Here is a 21,007-nt window from a genome sequence, read left to right on the forward strand (position 1 = left end):
CGATGATGATAAATAGAATCCAAATGTGTGTAATCAAGTCTCCGTATAAATGCACCTGCTCTGTGATAGGGTTCTGTTTAAAGTGCAGAGAGCATTATGAAAACCAAGGAACACACCAGGCAGGTCCGAGATACTGTTGTGGAGAAGTTTAAAGCCGGATTTGGATACAAAAAGATTTCCCAAGCTTTAAACATCTCAAGGAGCACTGTGCAAGCCATCATATTGAAATGGAAGGAGCATCAGACCACTGCAAATTTACCAAGACCCGGCCGTCCTTCCAAACTTTCTTCTCAAACAAGGAGAAAACTGATCAGAGATGCAGCCAAGAGGCCCATGATCACTCTGGATGAACTGCAGAGATCGACAGCTGAGGTGGGAGAGTCTGTCCATAGGACAACAATCAGTCGTACACTGCACAAATCTGGCCTTTATGGAAGAGTGGCAAGAAGAAAGCCATTTCTCAAAGATATCCATAAAAAGTCTCGTTTAAAGTTTGCCACAAGCCACCTGGGAGACACACCAAACATGTGGAAGAAGGTGCTCTGGTCAGATGAAACCAAAATTGAACTTTTTGGCCACAATGCAAAACGATATGTTTGGCGTAAAAGCAACACAGCTCATCACCCTGAACACACCATCCCCACTGTCAAACATGGTGGTGGCAGCATCATGGTTTGGGCCTGCTTTTCTTCAGCAGGGACAGGGAAGATGGTTAAAATTGACGGGAAGATGGATGCAGCCAAATACAGGAACATTCTGGAAGAAAACCTGTTGGTATCTGCACAAGACCTGAGACTGGGACAGAGATTTATCTTCCAACAGGACAATGATCCAAAACATAAAGCCAAATCTACAATGGAATGGTTCAAAAATAAACATATCCAGGTGTTAGAAAGGCCAAGTCAAAGTCCAGACCTGAATCCAATCGAGAATCTGTGGAAAGAGCTGAAGACTGCTGTTCACAAACACTTTCCATCCAACCTCACTGAGCTCGAGCTGTTTTGCAAGGAAGAATGGGCAAGAATGTCAGTCTCTCGATGTGCAAAACTGATAGAAACATACCCCAAGCGACTTGCAGCTGTAATTGGAGCAAAAGGTGGCGCTACAAAGTATTAACGCAAGGGGGCCGAATAATATTGCACGCCCCACTTTTCAGTTTTTTATTTGTTAAAGAAGTTTAAATTATCCAATAAATTTTGTTCCACTTCACGATTGTGTCCCACTTGTTGTTGATTCTTGACAAAAAATTAAAATTTTATATCTTTATGTTTGAAGCCTGAAATGTGGCGAAAGGTTGCAAGGTTCAAGGGGGCCGAATACTTTTGCAAGGCACTGTATATATATATATATATATATATATATATATATATATATATATATATATATATATTAAGTCATTTGTTCTTATTTTCCTGAATATATGTTACTTATATCTTATTTAAAAAAAAAAAAAAAAAAAGTAAATGTTGACATTAACTTCAATTTTAATATACATCCTATATTCTTAACCCTGTAGAGGTTAACCCTAATGTGAGGAACTGAAAGAGAAAAAAAATTAGGAGATGGAGGTTGGGGTTATTGCTGTTTTTGTTAACTTTTATTTTGCAAATCATTAAAAAAAATACAATTTTGAATGAAAATAAGTTTTTGTATGTGTTATAGAAATAACTGTGCCAAAACAGTTTTCTTTGCATTTCAGTAGTTTTAGGATGTTTGTCCACCCCCCCACAAAAAAAAGGAATAAATAAATAAAATTTCTGGCTCCGTGGCGACCTTCACGTCGGGGAGTTCCGGTAAGAAATTCTAGCCACTTTCACCCCTGCATAACTAGTAATACTCATAGTTCACATAGATTACGTTGTGCTAAGAAAGAAAAACAATATTTTAAAAAATCGGACATTGGAACCAGTTACTCACAATGTTACTCATTACTTGAGTATTCTTTTCAACAAATACTTATTTTTTCACTTGTACTTGAGTACATTTTTGGGTGACTTACTTGAGAAATATTATTTAAAAGTAACACTACTCTTACTTGAGTAAAATTTTTGGCTATTCTAACCACGTCTGGTTATTTACATTGACCACACAGCAATGTTGGCAGATTACCACTTACAACACTCAAACTAAAAAATGTCAACAACCTTCTTAGTTGTGTAACTGCTTCAATGTTAATTCATGAATGAACGCATTGGCTACCATTGACAGTGGTAGTGAAAAATCGCTGACAACCCTCCTAGTCAGAATGGATTGGACATCATCGTGTTTTTAACAGAAATTTTCTCCTCTTACTGGCAACCACAGCACACACTCTGTGAATACTGTACCTATGCATAGCCACAGAAACAATTGAGGAAACAATATTTTAAACCTAGTTGTCAGATTTTTTGTTGGTATGTAGCCTATTTATGTCACATACCTTTCCCAGTAGAGATATGTACCGCAGGTGTCTCTCCTCAAACAATGTCTGATCCTGCATGGCAAGACTAGTTGCATGTGACACTGCGTTGAGTGTAACAGGCTCACTAGCGTGAAGTATTACATAGTCTGCCAAAAAGCAGGGCAAATATCATTCATTGTAGTTTTTTCATAAGAGTTTTGTTCAGGAATAGTTGCTATCTTGTAGTGCCATACAATATAGTAACAGTAGGAGAAATACTGCACAAGCACCTGATGTGATTAGACTGTTGAGTTCGCGGATAATGCTGCGACATGAAGGTCTGAAGGCCGCTTTGTAGTTCATACAATGGTTGATCAGTTCATCCAGTTCTGGCCACTGAGAGGGCGCCAGTTGCTGGAAACTCTGGTAAAACTGCTGCTTCTACAAACAATATGAACATTTAAAAGATTTAGACACGTCTCTACTTGTATCTTTGTTTTATAATGCAGTAAAATTCTAGATTTAAAGTGTTTACTGCTTATCTGCATCTTTTTTTTTTTTTTTTTTTTTTTAAATAATATAATAATACAGCATGATTCTAGACTTATTGCGTTTACTGCCGTATGAGCAGAAGGGTGACATGTTTCTTTTGTGCAATAATATTAAGATACATCAACTAAACGAATGGCTACATGAATAAATGCAAAATAAAACCAGTAACTACACTCAACTTTTATTATGATTACTATTACTCTTATTATGATTATTAATGAAGCACATATACTTGTAGAAGATCCCAGTCTTGCAGTGGAGCATTGCCACTGTTAAAGATCTCCCACACAGTGGCACCAAAGCTCCACTTGTCACACTCTACAGTCAGCTTGTCTGGAGCGCCCAACACTTCAGGGGCAACCCAGGGAATTCTATCCAGGATAACTGAAATAACCATATTTATAAACAATAGAACATTAGAAAATTTGCCAATAGTATTTGGAAGTACAAACATTATTTTACCTCTATTACAGTGCATATTAGTATCAGAATTTGTCCTTTGAGCATCAACAAAGGATATCCTATACAATATTTCAGCTTTTCTACAACAACAAGGAGATAGGAGCAATGTCATACCATCTTTTCCTATCATTGCAACGCTGATGCCAGGATCACTGAGCTTGATGAAAGGAGAGCTGCCCTGATGCACGTCGCCTTCTCTTGCCAGTAGAAGATTTTTTGCACAGATATTTCCATGGACAATGTTCTTCTCTTCCTGCAAGACCATTGTATTCATGAAAACTGTTATGCTTTTAAGTGTGTCATGAGCTACAGTGCTGGCCAAAAGTATTGGCACCCCTGCAATTATGTCAGATAATGCTCAATTTCTTCCTGAAAATGACAGCAATTACAAATGCTTTGTTAGTAATATCTTCATTTATTTTGCTTGCAATGAAAAAAACACAAAAGAGGATGAGGAAAAAAATTGAATCATTATCATTTTACACAAAACTCTAAAAATGGGCCAGACAAAAGTTTTGGCACCCTTTGAAAAATCATGTGATTCTTTTGTAATTTGCGTAATTAACAGCACCTGTTGCCTACCTTTGGCACATAACAGGTGGTGGCAATAACTAAATCGCACTTGCAGCCAGTTAAAATGGATTATAGTTGACTCAACCTCTTTCCTGTGTCCTTGTGTGTACCACATTGAGCATGGAGAAAAGAAAGAAGACCAAAGAACTGTCTGAGGACTTGAGAAGCAAATTCGTGAGGAAGCATGGGCAATCTCAAGGCTATTAGTCCTTTTCCAAAGACCTGAATGGTCCTGTGTCTACCGTGCGCAGTGTCATCAATATCATCAATAAGTGTAAAGCCCATGGCACTGTGACTAACCTCCCTAGATGTGGACGGAAAAGAAAAATTGAAGAGAGATTTCAATGAAACATCGTGCGGATGGTGGATAACGAACCTCAACTAACATTCAAACAAGTTCAAGCTGTCCTGCAGTCCGATGGTACAACAGCGTTAACCCGTACTGTCCGTCGACGTCTGAATGAAAACGGACTCTATGGTAGGATACCCAGGAAGACCCCACTTCTGACCCATAGACATAAAAAAGCCAGGCTGGAGTTTGCCAAAATGTACCTGAGAGAGCCAAAAACGTTTTGGAAGAATGTTCTCTGGTCAGATGTGACAAAAGTACAGCATTTTGGGAAAAGGCATCAACATAGAGTTTACAGAAAAAAACGAGGCCTTCAAAGAAAAGAACACGTTCCCCACAGTCAAACATGGCGGAGGTTCCCTGATGTTTTGGGGTTGCTTTGCTGCCTCTGGCACTGGACTGCTTCACTGTGTGCATGGCATTATGAAGTCTGAAGACTACAAAAAAATAAAATAAATAAATAAATAAATTGCAGCATAATGCAGGGCCCGGTGTGAGAAAGCTGGGTCTACCTCAGAGGTCATGGGTCTCCCAGCAGGACAACAAAACACACCCAAAACACACTTCAAAAAGCACTATTGGTTTGAGAGAAAGGGCTGGAGACTTCTAAAGTGGCCAGCAATGAGTCCAGACCTGAATCTCATAGAACACCCGTGGAGAGATCTGAAAATGGCAATTTGGAGAAGGCACAGTCTAAAATTCCAGGACACCATTTTCTTTTGTGTTTTTCATTGCAAGCAAAATAAATGAATATATTACTACCAAAGCATTTGTAATTGCAATCATTTTCTGGGAGAAATTGAACATTATCTGACAGAATTGCAGGGGTGCTAATACTTTTGGCCAACACTGTAGGTTGAAAATCTTTTCTTACCAGGAAGTTGAGGGCACATGCAAGCTGTCTGACTACGTCAAGTTTCCAGCTCACTGACGTAGAGCTCCCCCTCTTCAGGTAAAGGTCGAGGGCCCCATACTTCACAAACTCTTGGACCATTATATCTGCAAAGAGCAGGGACGGTTGCTCTAACAGCAACAACGAGCTCATCCAAAGAAACTGTAAACGGCTGCCATAATTTAAAATGAGTTTGAAGAACAAAACTCACCCTTGCAAAAGATGTAAAGGGAATAAAGGCAAGGTTTATCAACAATTTTGCATTATGAAACCTTTGGATGACATTTATCATAACTTGGTCACGTACATTTGTGATATAAAGGAGTAGAATTAAAAAACGAAAGGTCAAAAACCTCCATCAAACTTACTTTTTGTTCCATGGACACTGATGCCATAAACCAAGAGGAGGTGTTTGTGTGAGATCTGACTCATTATGCTGGCAGCTTCGAAAAATGACTACATGGGGGGAAAAAATAAATAAATGCCCCACGCTTTAATAATGAAGCAAATCATAGAACAAACAAATCACACGATGACAAGGGCGTAGGTTTGGTCTCAACATTGGTAGGGACGATATAACAGTACAACTTGCATGTACACTTTTTGTTGGGGACGGGACATTAATAAGAGGAAACACATTGGTTGAACAGGGTTCAGGGCTACTTTTCTCATGAATATGAACCCAATCAATTGATAGGCTAAATGATCAATGCAAAATAAATCTGTATTGACTTATACTAACGTTCAAGTGATACACTGTTCGATTCAAACCTTTGTTTTCAGAAACTACTGAAGAAACATTTTGAAAGCTTCCAGAATAAATGTATGGATTTTATTAGCAAATTTAAACAGCCAAATTTGAACATAACTTAAATCATGTAACAGACACAATAAATACAAACTTGTTAATAATCTCTGACCTATCCAGAAATGCAAAAAATAAACATTTGCCACTCACCATTGTCTGTCTAAATAAAGTTATCAAATATAACTGAAAAAATGTCCTAGTCAGGGAATAACAAAAATAAACAAGAATGAAGCCCTTCTTCAGGTAAAACACTACTGGTATTGTCCAGAAGCACAGCAAAACTCAACAAAAAATTAAAAGCTCCTTTGGGCTGCTTTAAGACCACATAAATAAAATAACAATTGGGGAGAAAGGGGAAAACCTTGGTTCACTACATTTCTTACAGTTTAATTAACGTTAACAGTAGAAAACACATACAGGTGGACAATTCTCTCTAAGCAGCTTCGTACTCAAGTTTTGCAGGTTCACAAATTCACAAATCTTAATGTTATGCTGACTCACATGCAGGTCGGACTTTCAGCAGCAAAATTAGTGGTATGTTCTTCACCCCCACAACACTGACGTCTTTTTACATTAATAACAGTGGCTGCTGCTGATCAAATAAAACTTAAAACTAATATCCCTTCTCTTTGAAGGGGCCGGAGGAGGCGGCATGTTGTCGAAATGCTGTATTTATGCTGTGAGTACATGTGTGTGTGGAGGGGGGCAAGTCATCAGCCAATGAAACATGCGTTTTAGGAAAAAAAATGGACTGTCACATCCAGCAAGTGAAAAAGGAAAAATGTAGGTCTGAACATAATGAAAATAATTCACTTAATAATGGCAGGATCAATTCTATCCTTACAACATGAGGGAATACAATCTAAATCACTTATAACTGAACTCATTATATAATGTAAATAAGGTTGCTTAAAAGTTGGTGCGGACAATTTAAGCATCCTGAAAATTTGGTAGTGTTATGTCCCTACTGTCGCCATCCAAACCTACGCCCTTGCACGAAACATAGCATTTGATTGGGATAGACTCACTTCCCAGCAATTCTTGTGGCTGCTATCAAGTTCTTTAAGAAGAACATCTGTCACATGTTTCTCCCCATCGTGAATGTCTCTTTTGGAGCCTTTAAATACTCGGGTAAAGGATCCCTGTCCAAGGCTTTCCCCCTAATGAAGATAAAAATGTAGTATGAAAAAGAGAATCATAACATCATGCCATGCTAATTTCCTGGGGACAAATTTACCGTAATTTTCGGACTATTAGGCGCCAACATGCCTCCTAGCATGCATTCCATAACTACAGATGTAAATAACAAAACATTTCATGTTCTGTGTTAGTTATTTCTTTAGTTACTGTTCCAGTTGTTTCATTAATTCCTTTTTATGGTACAGTGGGGCAAATAAGTATTTAGTCAACCACTAATTGTGCAAGTTCTCCCACTTGAAAATATTAGAGAGGCCTGTAATTGTCAACATGGGCGAACCTCAACCATGAGAGACAGAATGTGAAAAAAAAAAAACAGCAAATCTCATTGTTTGATTTTTAAAGAATTTATTTGCATATCATGGTGGAAAATAAGCATTTGGTCAATACCAAAAGTTCATCTCAATACTTTGTTATGTCCCCTTTGTTGGCAATAACGAGGGTCAAACGTTTTCTGTAACTCTTCACAAGCTTTTCACACACTGCTGCTGGTATTTTGGCCCATTCCTCCATACAGATCTCCTCTAGAGCAGTGATGTTTTGGGGCTGTCGTTGGGCAACACGGACTTTCAACTCCCTCCACAGATTTTCTTTGGGGTTGAGATCTGGAGACTGGCTAGGCCACTCCAGGACCTTGAAATGCTTCTCACGAAGCCACTCCTTTGTTGCCCTGGCTGTGTGTTTGGGATCATTGTCATGCTGAAAGACCCAGCCACGTCTCATCTTCAATGCCCTTGGTGATGGAAGGAGATTTTGACTCAAAATCTCTCGATACATGGCCCTATTCATTCTTTCCTTTACACAGATCAGTCGTCCTGGTTCTTTTGCAGAAAAACAGCCTCAAAGCATGATGTTTCCACCCCAATGCTTCACAGTGGGTATGGTGTTCTTCGGAAGCAATTCAGTATTCTTTCCCCTCCAAACACGAGAATCTGTGTTTCTACCAAAAAGTTCTATTTTGGTTTTATCTGACCATAACACATTCTCCCAGTCCTCTTCTAGATCATCCAAATGCTCTCTAGCGAACCGCAGGACGTGTACTTTCTTCAGCAGGGGGACACGTCTGGCAGTGCAGGATTGGAGTCCCTAGCGGCGCATTGTGTTACTGATAGTAGCCTTTGTTACTGTGGTCCCAGCTCTCTGTAGGTAATTCGCTAGGTCGCCCCGTGTGGTTCTGGGATTTTTGCTCACCGTTCTTGTTATCATTTTGACGCCACGGAGTGAGATCTTGTATGGAGCCCCAGATCGAGGGAGATTATCAGTGGTCTTGTATGTCTTCAATTTTTTAATAATTGCTCCCACAGTTGATTTCTTTACACCAAGCATTTTACCTATTCCAGATTCAGTCTTCCCAGCCTGGTGCAGGTCTACACTTTTGTCTCCGGTGTCCTTCGACAGCTCTTTGGTCTTGGCCATAGTGGAGTTTGGAGTGTGACTGATTGAGATTGTAGACAGGTGTCTTTTATACCGATAATGACTTAAAACAAGTGCCATTAATACAGGTAACGAGTGGAGCCTCGTTAGACCTCATTAGACCTCATTAGAAGAAGTTAGAGCTCTGAGTTAGTAGCTTGAGCTAGTAACTGGGAGGTGTGACAAAATATCGAAAAGGTGATCTATCGTGATACTTTGTTTCTTTGTATCACAAAAGGTTATCGATATGCTGCTGCCACGAATCGAGATATCGCTTTAAAAAGGTGTCAATGTTTAAAAAAAAAAAAAAGCTGCTACCACAATCTTCCACCATAATAGTGTCTCAGTTAACTCTAAGGCTGCCATTGACAGTGCTCGACCACCAATCCATTAGACTGGGAACATTCGTTCATTCGAAACCAGAGCATTCACAGTCATTCTGTCCGATTTTCATGGCATTTACAGGTCACTTGTTGTTCATTTTAGGGCATTTACAGGTCATTGACTTTTGAGTTTGAGTCACTGCCTATTTATTTGGGTGATTCGTAGGTCACTTCCTGTTCTGTAACTCAAAGTAAAAAGGAAGTGACCCATAAAATCAACAGGAAGTAACTGAAAATTGTGAAAGAATATTTTATTCATGCTTATAAAACACATAACTGCTGTGAAACTATATTCATTTGTGAGACTGTATCCATCAATGTTCTTGCGCTGCACATATATTCCTTTGAAAATATTACAATAGGTTTCTGTCGACTGCCTTATCTGATTTGACTCCCTCTTGTACCAGCCAGAGCGAGTTTCCAAGGTCGTATATCAGGATGTTTTTCTGTGGAAAATCACCAGAGTTGGGCAGTAATAACTTTCCCTTATGTTTTCGTAGAAGGTATCGTTTCAGAGTAAGCAACGTCCTTTAAACAAGCATATAGACCCTTTACTTGTGTATTTTCGTTGTACTTCTGCGTGGTCACAGCACTTGTCCGGGTCACGTCATTTTGTACCCTATCTTGTTTATAAAGTCTTCGAAGCAGGCAATCCTTGGCTGAGTCTGATTCTTTTCTTTCATTTGAGCTATTGATTGATACTTGTCTTGGGGTTCAAAAGTGAACTTCCCTGACAAAAATCAACAGGTAAATGACCTTAAATTACCTCACTGCCTGGCATTGGCTGTCACTGACGGCCATAGACGTTCAATCCGTTTGAAGTGGGAGGGTTTGGACGGATTGGACGTCTACTAGTGATAAACTAATTCCAATTCACAGCAGAAGCTTGTTTTTATGGTCATTTGTTGTTTGTAGAATATCCTATAATGATTTCCTGACCAATGTATTGATAAACGTTGTCACCATATCGTCAGATCATCGTTATCATGAGTTTTGTATCGCAAATCGTATAGTATTGTGAGGTACCAAAAGGTTCCCACTCTTATTAGTAACTCAGTTACCTGAATGTAAAAGTAATTAGTTACTTGGCAAAGTAACTGGTTTCACTTTTCATTTTGCTTTTTTTCATTTAAAAAACAAAACAAAAACAAACAAAAAAAAAAAAACATACAGTAGGTCACGCTATGTGAAGTTCGAAGGGTTTTTGGGACAGTCGCCCTAGTCCAATTCTTTACCCTAAACTTAACTAGACACAGGGGTATTGTGGATATTGCGATAAGTATATATTAACGTTTGCTATGTTTGGAAGTCATTTAATGTTGTGGATCAACTGTTAAAGTTGTTATAATTGCTCCCGTTATTGCCTAAGTTCCCTTCTGTCTACTGTCGACATGTGAAAGTTTTAAAACTGTTTCATCATTTAAACATAGATTCAAGTCAAGAGCATTAGGAGTATTTTGGATAAAGCTTTCATCTATTATTACTTAGGTTCGCTAGGAAGGTTCTCTACAAGAGAGCCTTTCTAGCGTAAGATGGCGGCTGTTTACCAACGCCGCCAAGTGTATCATTTCGCATCTAGTTCATATATGTGTACATGTGATATCTAGCGTATCATCATGTGGGCGTAGTTTGTAGGCTGTTGGCTTCAGTCAGGTATTATTGGGGCCACCTAGCCTAGCATCGCGTTTGTAACGGCGTCACAACTCCCTCTTTCCCACTCCCGCTCTTCTCTCTCCATGTCTTGCAGACTTTTCTCACGTCATTCAACCAACGTGGTTACGCAAAGTAACGCACGCCTTAACATCCTTAGTAACGGTAATGGCGTTGCAAAAATGAGAAAAGTTATTAATTAGGTTACTCACTATTTTAAAAAATGACGCAGTTTGTAACGCCTTTATACTCTAACGCCGTTATTAACAACACTGGAATTTAAAGATGTCCCGATCGATCGGGTCTGATCACGTCATTTTTCAAAGTATCGGAATCGGCAAAAAAATATCGGACATGCCTTTTTTTAATATATACCTAATTTTTAATTAAATCATTTCCCAATTGTATTAAACATTACAGACAAAATGTCTTACACTCATCCAGAGTCTTTAGTTTTGGCCTAAAGTAGGGCTGTCAAATTTATCGCGTTAATGGCGCTAATGAATTTTAAAAAAATTAATCACGTTAAAATATTTAACGCAATTAACGCATGTGCTGCACGACCCACACACGCATTGTCGTGTTCAATCTATAATGGCGCCGTTTTACCTATATATAGAGCTAAAAGGCAGCGTGAAATGAGTAGAGTGAATTTTGGCAGTCTTTGGAGCCTTTATTTAATTGGCTAAAGCCTGAAGATCCCTCTCTCAATAATTAGAAATATCGTGGGAAGCAATGTGGGGAAGAAAGGTAGTAGTTGATCTTTTTCTTAACACCCTATGTTATTCCCCAACGCAGAGAACATATATCAATTGGTGTCACTACGCACAGTCATGGTTGCACTTCCCATCATGCATTTGGGCAGAACAGTTAAATGGCTACAGTATCATTTACTGAAAGCTCAACAAATACACTAGATGGCAATATTTAGTCACAATATATAAAGTCACATTTATCCTTTAAGAATTACAAGTCTTTCTATCCGTGGATCCCTCTCACAGAAAGAATGTTAATAATGTAAATGCCATCTTGAGGATTTATTGTCATAAAAAACAAATACAGTACTTATGTACTGTATGTTGAATGTATATATTCGTCCGAGTTTTATTCATTTTTTTCTTAATGCATTGCCAAAATGTATACGTATAATCAGGAAAAATTATCGGGAATGATTGAAATTGAATCGGGAGCAAAAAAAAAAGCAATCGGATCGGGAAATATCGGGATCGGCAGATACTCAAACTAAAACAATCGGGATCGGATCAGGAGCAAAAAAACATGATCGGACAACCCTACTGGAAATGACATACCCATTTTAGGTCTTCGTATTTGATCATGTGGAACTGGATATGACTGAACTTTGTCCGCTCAGGTGTTGGGGACCCTTGAGCCTCAACAGGGATGCCATTTCTTATTATGATGAGATTTGTGAGCTCTACAGAGGAACCAGGGAAAATACCTACAGTTAATATATTACGTTGAAATGCTGATATAAAAAGTCTTATGATTTGGAAGTTTATGGATTTTCTGTTCTTGATATCCTTAGTAAGCCACATTCAGTTCAGAAAGAAGCAACCTTTTGGTTGGGGTGGACAGCAATTGCCTAGCTTGGCAGGCACGTTGTCCAGCAAAAGTTTGTTCTGTTGGTAAAAGCTGGTCAGCTCTCGCAGACTGGAAAAGGTCTTCCGGACACCAGGAAGACGGTAGTGCTCATTCTTAATGATGAGACAGTCTTTGTAATCAAGTCCAAGTGGAGTCTTTAAGAACATAAACACCAAATGATCACAGTCTTCTGATTTGTGGTTACAGTAATAAAGCACAGTTTACCTGAATACAAATTGTGAGGAAGAAGTTATTAAAATCTTTAGGACTCTGTCGAAGTAGGAATGTTCCGTCTTTACCTCCGGACTTTTTCAACTTGTCCACTGCAAACTCGGATCTTGATTGGAAACGTTATCCTTGCTTTCACTGCAGTTGTGGTAGGAAGGCAGAATTATCCATAAAAAGACTTACGTGATTGGGCCATGGTAAAAGTTTTTGAAACCCTCCAGAAGACTTTCAGGCACAGTGTCCCGACAGAAGTAGTGGCTGGAGTCAGTGGTCAGTCTGAAGTAGCCATCAACAAGTGACACAAATGAGAGCGCTTCTTTCAGACTCTTGAAATTGGCTTCCTTGGGTACAAATCAATAGGGAATGTGTTGAATGTTGAAATTATTCGAATTGTTATTGTTTTTTCAAGTCATGGTTGGACATAATCTCCACTCATAACTCTATTACCATGCATCTGTCGTCATGACGATACACAGTCACCATCATTCTGTCTTCTTGTTCATGAGATACCCATTTTATACTGATGGCAAGTATCTCCTGGAAATCACAGAAGGTTTGCCACTCCTACAGGGGAAGATGATCAGTGATTGCTTTTTATCGGTTAATTGCTACATTTTCATCCATCAACCAATTTAGCACTTGTTGCTTATGATTTCACAGGCTGGAGCCTGTTAGCTGGCTTTGGGTGAAATTTGGAGTGTACAAGACACAGATAGACAAACAACCATTCATACATAAAACAGCTACAGACAATTCTTGCGTTTTCCGTGAACCTGAAATACATGTTTTTGGAATTCGGGAGCTAGGCTGGATAAAACCATTCAATCACATGCATTCTGCACAGAGGACGGAAGGCTAAAGACAAGTTTCAAACCCATAACATTAGAATTTTGAGATAGGCTTTCAAACCATCTTGTCACTATGCTCCACCAACAAAGTCAACGCTTCATTAATATAATGTAAGGGTGACAGATCACCAGAAAAATATCATATCTTGAGCTCACCAAGGAACCATCAGGATGACAACTTCCACTGGTTTGAATGCCAGTTTCCCCAGTGACCTTGATATAGCTGAACATGCCACTGGAATGGGAAGAACCAGCGCAAATCCGGTAGACTTCACTTCCTAAGGTGGGAACGATGGCTGCCATTTCGACCAAATACTTCAGTTTCAGGCCGTAGGCTTCAACGGAGCAATTTCCAAGCTTCTTTAGGAAATGTTTAAGAGTATTTCTGATTCGATAGCGATCCAGGCGATTGCGTTTCTCAATATCGTTCTGATGCAACTTAGGAAGACAAGACTTGTAGCTGAGGGAAAAGAGCACATGCAATTCTTGCTTATTGCATTAAACCAGGAAAATGTATTCAGTAAAATATATTGCATACAAAATTAATCTGCCTTTCTTTTTAAAGACTTTTTTTATATATGGTCCTGCACAATAAGATCCAATCATATCATTGCTATATAGTTTGAATGAAAGTAAACTTTCAAAGCGTGTCCCTGTCACACAATCATGTTAGCCTGTGTGACCATGTAAGCGATTCATTCACATATGAATGCAGTGCTCAAAAGTACAAAGGGTAAACCAAGGATAAATCTGAACAATCCAGTTGCAAGGCCACTCCCTCAAACTAAGAGAATGAAAAATCTACCTGACAATCTTGCAGAGTTCAGTTACAGTCCGATGTTGCTCCTTGGCCATTCTCCACAGGTCCAGCACTGCTAGGCCAAGACATTCTTCTTGTACACTTAATGGTGGGACCACTCCTGCTTCACCTTTGATAAAGTCACTCCGTACCTATATTTCAAAAATAAATAAGTAAAATCCAAATGAACAATATATGCAAAATAAGGATGTCCTGATTGCATACTTTTGCACTCGAGTCGGAGTCACCTGATTTTGAGAATCTGCCGATACCGAGTGCCGATCCGATACCGAGAAAAACTCTTTTTCTGACCTATTACTCTATACACGCACATATACAGTGGGGCAAATAAGTATTTAGTCAACCACCAATTGCGCAAGTTCTCTATACTTGAAAAGATTAGAGAGGCCTGTAATTGTCAACATGGGTAAACCTCAACCATGAGAGACACAATGTGGAAAAAAAACAGAAAATTACATTGTTTGATTTTTAAAGAATTTATTTCCAAATTAGAGTGGAAAATAAGTATTTGGTCACCAACAAACAAGCAAGATTTCTGGCTGTCAAAGAGGTCTAACTTCTTCTAACGAGGTCTAACGAGGCTCCACTCGTTACCTGTATTAATGGCACCTGTTTTAACTCATTATCGGTATAAAAGACACCTGTCCACAACTTCAGTCAGTCACACTCCAAACTCCAAGATGGCCAAGACCAAAGAGCTGTCGAAGGACACCTGAGACAAGATTGTAGACCTGCACCAGGCTGGGAAGACCGAATCTGCAATTGGTAAAACGCTTGGTGTAAAGAAATCAACTGTGGCAGCAATTATTAGAAAATGGAAGACATACAAGACCACTGATAATCTCCCTCAATCTGGGGCTCCACGCAAGATCTCACCCCGTGGCGTCAAAATGATAACAAGAACGGTGAGCAAAAATCCCAGAACCACACGGGGGGACCTAGTGAATGACCGACAGAGAGCTGGGACCACAGTAACAAAGGCTACTATCAGTAACACAATGCGCCAACAGGGACTCAAATCCTGCACTGCCAGACGTGTCCCCCTGCTGAAGAAAGTACACGTCCAGGCCATCTGCGGTTCGCTAGAGAGCATTTAGATGATCCAGAAGATAACTGGGAGAATGTGTTATGGTCAGATAAAACCAAAATAGAACTTTTTGGTAGAAACACAGGTTCTCGTGTTTGGAGGAGAAAGAATACTGAATTGCATCCGAAGAACACCGTACCCACTGTGAAGCATGGGGGTGGAGACATCATGCTTTGGGGTTGTTTTTCTGCAAAGGGACCAGGACGACTGATCTGTGTAAAGGAAAGAATGAATGGGGCCATGTACCGAAAGATTTCGAGTGAAAATCTCCTTCCATCAGCAAGGGCATTGAAGATGAGACGTGGCTGGGTCTTTCCGCATGACAATGATCTCAAACACACAGCCAGGGCAACAAAGGAGTGGCTTCGTAAGAAGCATTTCAAAGTCCTGGATTGGCCTAGCCAGTCTCCAGATCTCAACCCCATAGAAAATCTGTGGAGGGAGTTGAAAGTCCGTGTTGCCCAACGACAGCCCCAAAACATCACTATTGACCAAATACTTATTTTCCACCACGATTTGCAAATAAATTCTTTAAAAATCAAACATTTTTCTTTTCTTTTTTTTCCCCCACATTCTGTCTCTCATGTTTGAGGGTTACCCATGTTGGCAATTACAGCCCTCTCTATTATTTTCAAGTGGGAGAACTTGCACAATTAGTGGTTGACAATACTTATTTGCCCCACTGTATACATTACTACTCTAGCAGCTACCCATTAAGTTAGCTTAAGTTGTGTCAGCTTCCAGAACGTTCTCCGATTTGGGCAGTTTAGAGTACTTCTTCTTCTGCTTTTCTGGGAGTGTTGCAGAGTATAAAAGACGGCACACAAGAAAGCCCACAAACAGTTTGCTGAAGACATGACAACAAAGCACATGGATTACTGGAACTATGTCCAATGGTCTGATGAGATGGGCGGGCTTTCTTGTGTACCGCCTTCAGAAGAGGCTTCCTCCTGGAGTGACAGCCATGCACACCAATTTGATGTAGAGTGCAGCATATGGTCTGAGCACTAACAGGCTGACCCCCCACCTCTTCAATCTCTGCAGTAATGCTGACAGCTCTACTGTAACGAGTCACGTGACATTTTGGAGGGAAAATGACAAGCAGTACTCAATTTAGACATTTAGGGATGTAAGTTTTTTCAAAGCGGTGTATTCCCTTTTGTTGCCAGGGGTTTAGATATTAATGGCTATATTTTGAGTTATTTTGAGGGGAAAATAAATTAACTTTATTATATAAGGTGCACACAGACTACTTTTCACTGTTTCAAACTGTCATTTGTCAGTGTTGGCCCATGAAAAGATATACTTAAATATCTGCAGAAATGCCAGGGGTGTACTGATTTTTGTGATACACTGTAAATATATATTTTTTAAAACCAAAATTTAAAACCCGATCCTTTTCACCCGATTCTGATCCTCTGAAAAATGGCCCGATCAGCCCGATTTCTGTTCTTGTGATCGGATCAGGAACATTTTGCACCCTGTGACCCTATTTTATAGATGTTTGACGTGTCTTGCTATAGCTTTTAAGTAACAGAGATTGACAAGTGCTATTTTTGCACTGTCATTTAGGAACAGTTAAAATGAAGTTTGAGTTTATGACCAAACAAATTATGGTAATTATGATGTAACCGCCTGCACCACCCTCGCCTACGGTGACAGCAGCGCAATAAAACACATACCAACAGCTGAGCAAAACACACGAAGTTACAGCTACTGTTTCTATCTATGGAAAAAAAATCAAAGTTTAAACATTACGAATGACACTAAATTAAGGGTAAAGGTTTGGTCCAAACATTGGTAGCGATGATATACAGTAGAGTATAACTTGCATGTACACTTTTTCTGGAGACAGTACGTTATTAAGACCAAACAGATTTAGTGAACCGGGGTCAGGGCTACGTTTCTCACGAATATGAACCGAATGAACCTGGCTGCAGGGGACGGGACTTGATAAGCATATGCTTCTCCCGTCAGCCCTTGTCTTTCTTCGGTTCTTTCTTCGGGTTAATCATATCACATCTTGCAACTGTCAATGATACCGATAAAGATGACAATAAATGAATAAATTAATTGATATACTAAATGATCAATGCAAAACAAATCTTTACTGACTTATACTAACTTTCATATGTATTGGTTCAGGTGATACAGAAAAAAAAAATATATATATATATATATATATATTTTTTTTTTTTTTGTTCTTTTTTTTTTTTTTTCAAACGCTATCAAAGAAACATTTTGAAAACTTTTTATAGAAACTTTTTTTTTTTTTTTTTTTTTGTAATTAGCAAATTTAAATTGTAATGTTTGAACATACACTACCGTTCAAAAGTTTGTTTTGAACCGGATTGTACATAATGAAAAATCCCATATGATACACTACGGTTGAAACGTTTGGGGTCAAAGCGACTCCAAACTTTTGAACGGTAGTGTAACTTAATTATGTTAACATGCACAATAAATGCTAACTTTTAAAGATATAGAAGAGCAAAAAAATTAACATTTTTCTTAAGACCACTCAACATTGTCTGTCTAAATAAAGAAATGAAATATAACTGAAAACACTTCTTATTCAGTAAATAACAAAAATAAATAAAATCGGAGCCTTCCTTCAGGTAAAACACTACTCCTTTTGTCCACAAGCACAGCCTAACGCAACAACAAAAAAAAGAAAGCTCATTTGGGTTGCTTTAAGCTCACATAAATAAAATAAAAATGAAAATTGGGGATAAGGGAGGTAAACCTTGGTTCATTACATTTCTCATGGTTTAATTAACGTTAACAGTAGAAAACACATACAGAAGGATACTTCTCTCGGAGCAGCTTCCTATTCGAGTTTTGCAGGTTAGCAAGTTCACACAGTTTAATGTTATGCTAACTCTGAGGCAGGTCAGACTTTCAGTAGCTAAATTAGTGGTGTGTTCCCCACCTTCACAACACTGACGTCTTTTTACATTACTAACAGTGGCTGCTGCTGCTGGTCGAATAAAACTTCTAATATCCCTCCTCTTTGAAGGGGGCGGAGGAGGCGGCATGTTGTCGAAATGTTGGATTTCTGTCGGGACTGTGAATACGTGTGTGTGGGGGTGGTGGGGGGGTGTCAAGTCATCAGCCAAACAAATGTGTGTTTGAGGGGAAAAATGGACTGGCACATTCAGTAAGTGAAAAGGGGTAAATGTAAATCTGAACATGCTTAAAATACTGTAATTCACTTAATAATAGTCAGGTATGGGAGGACAATCTAAATTACCAATATAACTGAAGTCATTATACAGTGGGGCAAATAAGTATTTACTGAACCACTAATTGTGCAAGTTCTCCCACTTGAAAATATTAGAAAGGCCTGTAATTGTCAACATGGGTAAACTTCAACCATGAGAGACAGAAAGTGGAAAAAACCCCAGAAAATAACATTGTTTGATTTCTAAGAATTTATTTGCAAATTATGGTGGAAAATAAGTATTTGGTCAATACCAAAAGTTCATCTCAATACTTTGTTATGTACTCTTTGTTGGCAATAACGGAGGCCAAACGTTTTCTGTAACTCTTCACAAGCTTTTCATACACTGTTGCTGGTATTTTGGCCCATTCCTCCATGCAGATCTCCTCTAGAGTTTTGGGGCTGTTGTTGGGCAACACGGACTTTCAACTCCCTCCACAGATTTTCTATGGGGTTGAGATCTGGAGACTGGCTAGGCCACTCCAGGACTTTGAAATGCTTCTTACGAAGCCACTCCTTTGTTGCCCTTGTTGTGTGTTTGGGATCATTGTCATGCTGACAGACCCAGCCACGTCTCATCTTCAATGCCCCAGCAGATGGAAGGAGATTTTCACTCAAAATCATGGCCCCATTCGTTCTTTCCTTTACACAGATCAGTCGTCCTGGTCCCTTTACAGAAAAACAGCCTCAAAGCATGATGTTTCCACCCTTCACAGTGGGTATGGTGTTCTTCGGATGCAATTCAGTATTCTTTCTCCTCCAAACACGAGAACCTGTGTTTCTACTAAAAAGTCCTATTTTGGTTTCATCTGACCATAACACATTCTCCCAGTCCTCTTCTGGATCATCCAAATGCTCCCTAGCGAACCGCAGATGGGGCTGGACGTGTACTTTCTTCAGTGGGGGGACACGTCTGGCAGTGCAGGATTTGAGTCCCTGGTGGCGCGTTGTGTTACTGATAGTAGCCTTTGTTACTGTGGACCCAGCTCTCTGTAGGTCATTCACTAGGTCCCCCTGTGTGGTTCTGGGATTTTTGCTCACCGTTCTTGTTATCATTTTGACGCCACGGGGTGAGATCTTGCATGGAGCCCCAGATCGAGGGAGATTATCAGGGGTCTTGTATTTCTTCCATTTTCTAATAATTGCTCCCACAGTTGATTTCTTTACACCAAGCGTCTTACCTATTGTCTTACCTATTCCCAGCCTGGTGCAGATCTACAATTTTGTCTCTGGTGTCCTTCGACAGCTCTTTGGTCTTGGCCATAGTGGAGTTTGGAGTGTGACTGACTGAAGTTGTGGACAGGTGTCTTTTATACCGATAATGAGTTAAAACAGGTACCATTAATACAGGTAACGAGTGGAGCCTCGTAAGAAGAAGTTAGACCTCTTTGACAGCCAGAAATCTTGCTTGTTTGCAGGTGACCGAAAACTTCTGTTCCACTCTAATTTGGAAATAAATTATTTAAAAATCAAACAATGTGATTTTCTGTTTTTTTTTTCACATTCTGTCTCTCATGGTTTAGGTTTACCCATGTTGACAATTACAGGCCTCTCTAGTCTTTTCAAGTAGGAGAACTTGCACATTTGGTGGGTGACTAAATACTTATTTGCCCCACTGTATAATGTAAATAAGGTTGCTTAAAAGTTGGTGGGGACAATTTCAGCATCTTGAAAAGTTGGCAGTGTTATGTCCCTACCCTGCTTATGCAAACCCACGTGCTAAATGTACAAACAGAACACTAAGCTTGATGGTATATAGAGGGAAAAGGGTGATGCAGTATTCAAGCTTCGATCCTCTTCTAGTCTTGGGCATTGTCTCAAGTGACTAATTAAAAACAAAACAATCTAAACAATTAAGCACACTGATGACTGTACAGTATAGATCATGTTTTTCCTTTACCTGGGCAAAGAGATAGTCAATGACAGAATAGTCAAGCACAGGACTAATTCTGTCTCTGGTCAGACTGTAGCGGTAGGACATTCTTGATCCCTGTCCATACCAGTTTCCAAAGAAAAACCTGCATATGAATGACATACAATTCTAATTTGTAGATTGATCTCAAAACAAGTTATTTCATATAAAAACACTATTGTTTCATTTCTAAATTATTACGCCACCTCATTAAATGTCATTGGATGAGGATTTGACTTTTTTAATGATTACATGTTTCCTGCAAAAGGTACTTAATATATGGAGAGGGGGTTTGTCAGAGAATATTTGGCTAAATATGTGAAATTGCATGTTGATGTTTTAAAAGTCACTGTACATGGACATGATATGATAACATTTTCATAGAAAACGGGTGAAATTCTTGTTAGATTATTTTATGAAAGCAAAACCTACATTTCCAACGGAGAATAAAGCATCACCAGAGAGAACAAGTGCATGTAGAACATGTATGGATGGATTTCATTGCTGTAATACTTTCCGTGTTTGTTACACTTGGTGTAATCATAACAACAGGATTGCAAATACTATCATATCTTTTTCAGAATTGCACATTAGTTTGCTTAAGATTTTTCACCCACTTAACTCTAAA

At 39.2% G+C, this 21,007-nt stretch overlaps 1 protein-coding gene across 5 annotated transcripts in view; it reads right to left on the reverse strand.

Moving 5' to 3' along the window:
• jak3 (Janus kinase 3 (a protein tyrosine kinase, leukocyte)) overlaps positions 1 to 21,007 on the reverse strand; it is a 36,946-nt gene that overhangs the window by 13,254 nt on the left and 2,685 nt on the right. For all 5 annotated transcript variants that reach the window (XM_057841898.1, XM_057841895.1, XM_057841897.1 and 2 more), the window contains 15 exons: positions 20,368 to 20,485; positions 14,143 to 14,288; positions 13,494 to 13,797; positions 12,937 to 13,053; positions 12,673 to 12,830; positions 12,487 to 12,598; positions 12,236 to 12,416; positions 11,970 to 12,094; positions 7,045 to 7,176; positions 5,577 to 5,664; positions 5,191 to 5,315; positions 3,509 to 3,647; positions 3,165 to 3,316; positions 2,671 to 2,821; positions 2,420 to 2,547 (listed from right to left, as the gene is read on the reverse strand). In XM_057841898.1, the coding sequence (XP_057697881.1) occupies positions 2,420 to 2,547; positions 2,671 to 2,821; positions 3,165 to 3,316; positions 3,509 to 3,647; positions 5,191 to 5,315; positions 5,577 to 5,664; positions 7,045 to 7,176; positions 11,970 to 12,094; positions 12,236 to 12,416; positions 12,487 to 12,598; positions 12,673 to 12,830; positions 12,937 to 13,053; positions 13,494 to 13,797; positions 14,143 to 14,288; positions 20,368 to 20,485 (2,176 nt within the window). The remainder of the gene's footprint in view (positions 1 to 2,419; positions 2,548 to 2,670; positions 2,822 to 3,164; positions 3,317 to 3,508; positions 3,648 to 5,190; positions 5,316 to 5,576; positions 5,665 to 7,044; positions 7,177 to 11,969; positions 12,095 to 12,235; positions 12,417 to 12,486; positions 12,599 to 12,672; positions 12,831 to 12,936; positions 13,054 to 13,493; positions 13,798 to 14,142; positions 14,289 to 20,367; positions 20,486 to 21,007) is intronic.

Source organism: Corythoichthys intestinalis, chromosome 7 (genome assembly GCF_030265065.1).
Source record: "Corythoichthys intestinalis isolate RoL2023-P3 chromosome 7, ASM3026506v1, whole genome shotgun sequence".
Lineage (NCBI taxonomy): Eukaryota > Metazoa > Chordata > Actinopteri > Syngnathiformes > Syngnathidae > Corythoichthys > Corythoichthys intestinalis.